The 4163-nt window shown below is 39.4% G+C and overlaps 1 protein-coding gene across 1 annotated transcript; it reads right to left on the bottom strand.

Annotated features, from left to right (window-relative positions):
- Positions 1-1858: 1858 nt before the first annotated feature.
- Positions 1859-2782, bottom strand: LOC104611761 (uncharacterized). Its single transcript, XM_010278960.2, has one exon. It carries the CDS (start codon positions 2780-2782, stop codon positions 1859-1861), a length of 924 nt encoding a protein of 307 aa, XP_010277262.1.
- Between the last annotated feature and the right edge of the window lie 1381 nt (positions 2783-4163).

Genomic DNA, 4163 nt, shown 5'->3' with positions numbered 1-4163 from the left:
GGAAAGTTACACCCGACCCCTAGACTCAATTATGATACTACACTAGGTGTCGGATTGGGCTGTCTTTGATGTATTAATCAGTGAGATCTTTAGCGGGGGTCAAAACCTGGGTATGTTGGGACAGTCTGAGAATTCATCTGAGTGGGTGATCATAGTGACAGGATCAACCCTTTTGTCGGACAAAGGTAATGAGCAAGGATGCACTCTCTCTGATGGAAACCAAGACTACGGGCAGCCGATTTCAATCGTTGAGATTTGTCTTGCAAAATATATTTTATGAGATATAAATGTATATATACATTATGGTTTCTAAAATGTTTGCAAAAGGTTTTAATTCCCGAGATCCATATAAGTAGAGAGTGCAACACTGTTCCTTGTAGCCGAGGGAGAGGTACTCTCTTGTCAGGCAGTGTATGATTATTATGGGCTGAGAGGTTGAGTGTAAGACCATTGAGAATAATACCTGATGGGCTAATCTTGAATCTGTCCACAGTCCCTGGGTGTTACAAGGTGGCTTGGCCCAGGGACCACTTAGGGTAAGTGTTGGGCCCATAGAGCCCATTTGATGGGTTTCAGGGGGTGCACTGTACATAAGAGTGTATTCGGTCAGGCCTTGTAACAAAGGCTACGCTGAACCCATCTAGCTGATGTGTAGATCAATGCTTGGGTCCCACGCCATACATGGAAGCCCAACTGGGCAGTAGTTAGGAAGGCTAAGTGAGCATTGGACCTTAATGGGCCTAAAACCCATTTCGAACTGGGCTATTTAATTAGTTAAATATGGGGCGAATTCTGAGATGGATTAGCAGATAGGATAGGGTCTTAACCCTATCCACTCAAAGAGTCCAGATCTAAATGTGATTTAGATCTGGAAACCTCCTAATGAGATTAGGACAAGGCTGATCTAATCTACAGATAAGATAAGGGTTTATCCTTATCACCTAAAGAGATGTATGATCCAAATAAGATTTGGATCAGCAACTCCTAATGGGATTAGGAGCTAATCCTTTAGGGTTACAAAAGAAGGAAGGGGCGGCAGCTTTTAGTAGACACATATTCACATCTTCTTTAGTGCTGAAATCACAGAAGAAAGAATCAAGCAACCCTGCAGAATTCTTTCTTGCCGCCTCCTTCTTCTTGCCGCGTACCTTGCCAGTTCGATCTCTAGTTCAGTGGGAGAAGTCAAGATTTGATTTTGAAATCAGTTCTTTGTGAAATGACTGATAGGAAGCTGTGCTCATGTGCCATCCTGCTAATTCTTACGAAGGGTTAGGTTCTTGGAGAAAACACTGCTGATTCTGCTCTATCCTGCACTACGCTATCTTTAGTGGGAGTAGTCTTTGGATCCTTCTTTGGGCGTGAATACCTCCATTGGGAGATATTACTTCTCTATATCAAGTATAATTCTCTCCTACTGCTTTTGTTTAGATCTGGTTCAGTTTATGGTTCAAGATTGATCATTGAAAATATGATTTTCTAAATAGGTAATTCGATTCCCAGTTGAAAGGGAGAGAAAAATTTTTGAAATTCGCCCACCTTATTCCGCAAGATTTGGGTGTCCATACGATGGATCTCTCATCCCTTCAGTCTGATATGTGGGAGTATTGGCAAATATTTGCATTGCCTTCGCTAAAGGATTAGATCAATTGCAATAGACCTATCTATCAAGAGAATCAATAACCCAAAATTTAGACGATAAAGAATAACAAGAAAAACGTGAATAAAATTATTATCCTGTTTATCATGTATAAAATTGTAATATGTACACTTTGATTCTTATATATTGTAATTACATAAGCAAACCCTAAAAATGTGGTTGCCCATGTTAATTTTGAGTGGTCAAAACAGTTAAAAATCTTCAGCTGGTGAGGATGTTGAGCAGAGAAACTCTGGTCTGTATCAGACGCCTAAAAAGGAAGTCCAAACCTTCTTCGAGGGTTTCAAGGCTAACTTCCAGATCCTTCAACCTTTTCTCTGCCATTTGTGAACTTTCAACCTCGGAATCTTTGCTTGGATTGCAGCGAGCCAAGGCGAAGAGTACAACATCAACAGATTCCACCTCATTCATGCTCTCCTCATGTCTGTCACAAGCTACTACTCCTCTGTGTATCAGTTTTGACACCAAATGCCATCTACCGACCTTTGGCTTTGATGCCGGCATTGACAAGAATGACAAGATAGCCCGGAAGACCGAAATTGCAACATTGTTGACTTCTCTTAAGACCCTAACCACCATTGCTGAGTCATGATCAAGATCTAAGAGAGGACAGGCTACACACTTCTCTTCCAAACGTTTCAACATTTTAAGGCTTCTGCTAACATCCTTCTTCACCCTTTTCTTGAAGGAAATGTATGTTGCGATCTTGTTGCCCAGCATCTCCTCAATTTTTTTTCGGCGAAGTGCTGAGTGTAGGTCAAGGACATTTTCCTTCAATTCAAGCAAAATGTCCTTTGTAGTGCCGCCTATGTCCAGCAATGTGACTGATCCCTCTATCAACTCATCCACCAATGCTTCCAGTTGGTGTTGGACTAAGGTCTGCTGTGTTTGGGGCATCTGAAGAAAAGACTCCACACATTTGTACAACTCAACAAGACCCAATAGTGCAACATTGATAGACTCTTCCTTCAATGGAGATCCTGATTGTGCTGTTGACAAAGACTCTAAGGCTCTAAGCCTGTTAAGCTCTTCTTCAATACTGGTAGCAGTAGGACGGGATCGGGAGGGCATGCTAATGGAGCGAACATGATAACGACTTTCGGCTATTGCAGTAGCATCAGCCATCTTTTACTTCTTTCTCTGCAACAGATTGACTGCGCAGATATCTTTCAGAGAGAAGCTTTTTAGATTGGAGAAACGATTGATGTTTCTCTCTAGACCCTTTGAACTATTTATAGAAACACATACAAGGATTATAAGATGAGAGACAAAGAGAATCTTTCTGACTTGGAATCATCATGTCCATAAAAAGAGCATGTGATCAGTACCCATTTCACATTTCTGGCTTACAATTACCAAGTTTCAACCTTATTTTATTTCATTCATTCATGTAATTACGTGATTGAAGGACACTTATATACGCACAGTAAGCTTATTATTAACTGGTAAACCACCCCCTTGTCTCCCAACACTCCACCATTCCCAGCTACTTTATTATTCTTGCTGTTGGGATCGACTTGATGCCATTAATTTCCCAATCTCACAAAATGTGGCTGTCTATATATTTGTCTCAACCTAGAGGACCAGTAGACCATCAACAACAATGAACAATTAAATTAAACAACTATGGTCACATGGGAAACAAGATCCGAAAACTTTGAGATAAATGGAATCAAGATCATGGGTGAGATTGATTGTGCAAGTCTGGCATGTCTTTAGCTTGTCTTGGTCCATATGGTCATTGGCCAAAACATAGAAGAAAACTTCAACATACAATTAGACCCATGATTAATTAGGACCTATATATGCAGTAATGGATGCAAACTATAATAAAATTATGTATAAATTGCGATTCAGAATATATATAATCTATTCAACTAAATATCTACTCATTTGTAATGATCTTTGGACATACATGTATTGTCATTTTGTAAGTTAGTCAAAATTTGAAGGGTTGAAGTCACCATTTCGTAGTTTTAGAAGAAGGTCAGCTGAAGTAATTTCTTTATTACAAAATGTCCATTTGCAATGCGACCGGATCATTCAACCTGGAAAGACCAAGTAGGTAGGCCAACCACATGACTCAAATCATGAATTGCCATCCCTCAACTCAGTTTCATCCCTTTTGTAGTGATAGACCTCCTTATTGAAAAGCCAAAATAAATTGAAGGCTCAGTTTGGAAGGAGTATAAATATAAATATGTACAGTATAAATATATAAAAATAATATAAAATGCATGATTTTGCGCTCTACATATTTGTATTTTTGCTCTTTCCAAATGGAGCCTAAATCGCAAATATTGAAGAATCGCAAACATTTACCAACTGGCCCAACCCTATCCCATGCTTCCGAAGGCTGTCATGTTTAAAAGTCCCCTTACTCATCTTTTGCACTTCCATCTTTCATTTGGCTTTTATAGTCCAGTTTGCATAAAATAAAAGAAAGAGTAAATTTCTTAAACTACCCTTATGATTTAGCTAATTGACTAAATGTACCATTACTGCT

Source organism: Nelumbo nucifera, chromosome 8 (assembly GCF_055504915.1).
Source record: "Nelumbo nucifera cultivar China Antique chromosome 8, China Antique-T2T, whole genome shotgun sequence".
Lineage (NCBI taxonomy): Eukaryota > Viridiplantae > Streptophyta > Magnoliopsida > Proteales > Nelumbonaceae > Nelumbo > Nelumbo nucifera.
Note: the sequence above shows the minus strand (reverse complement) of the source record. Positions and strands in the feature narration are given on the sequence as shown.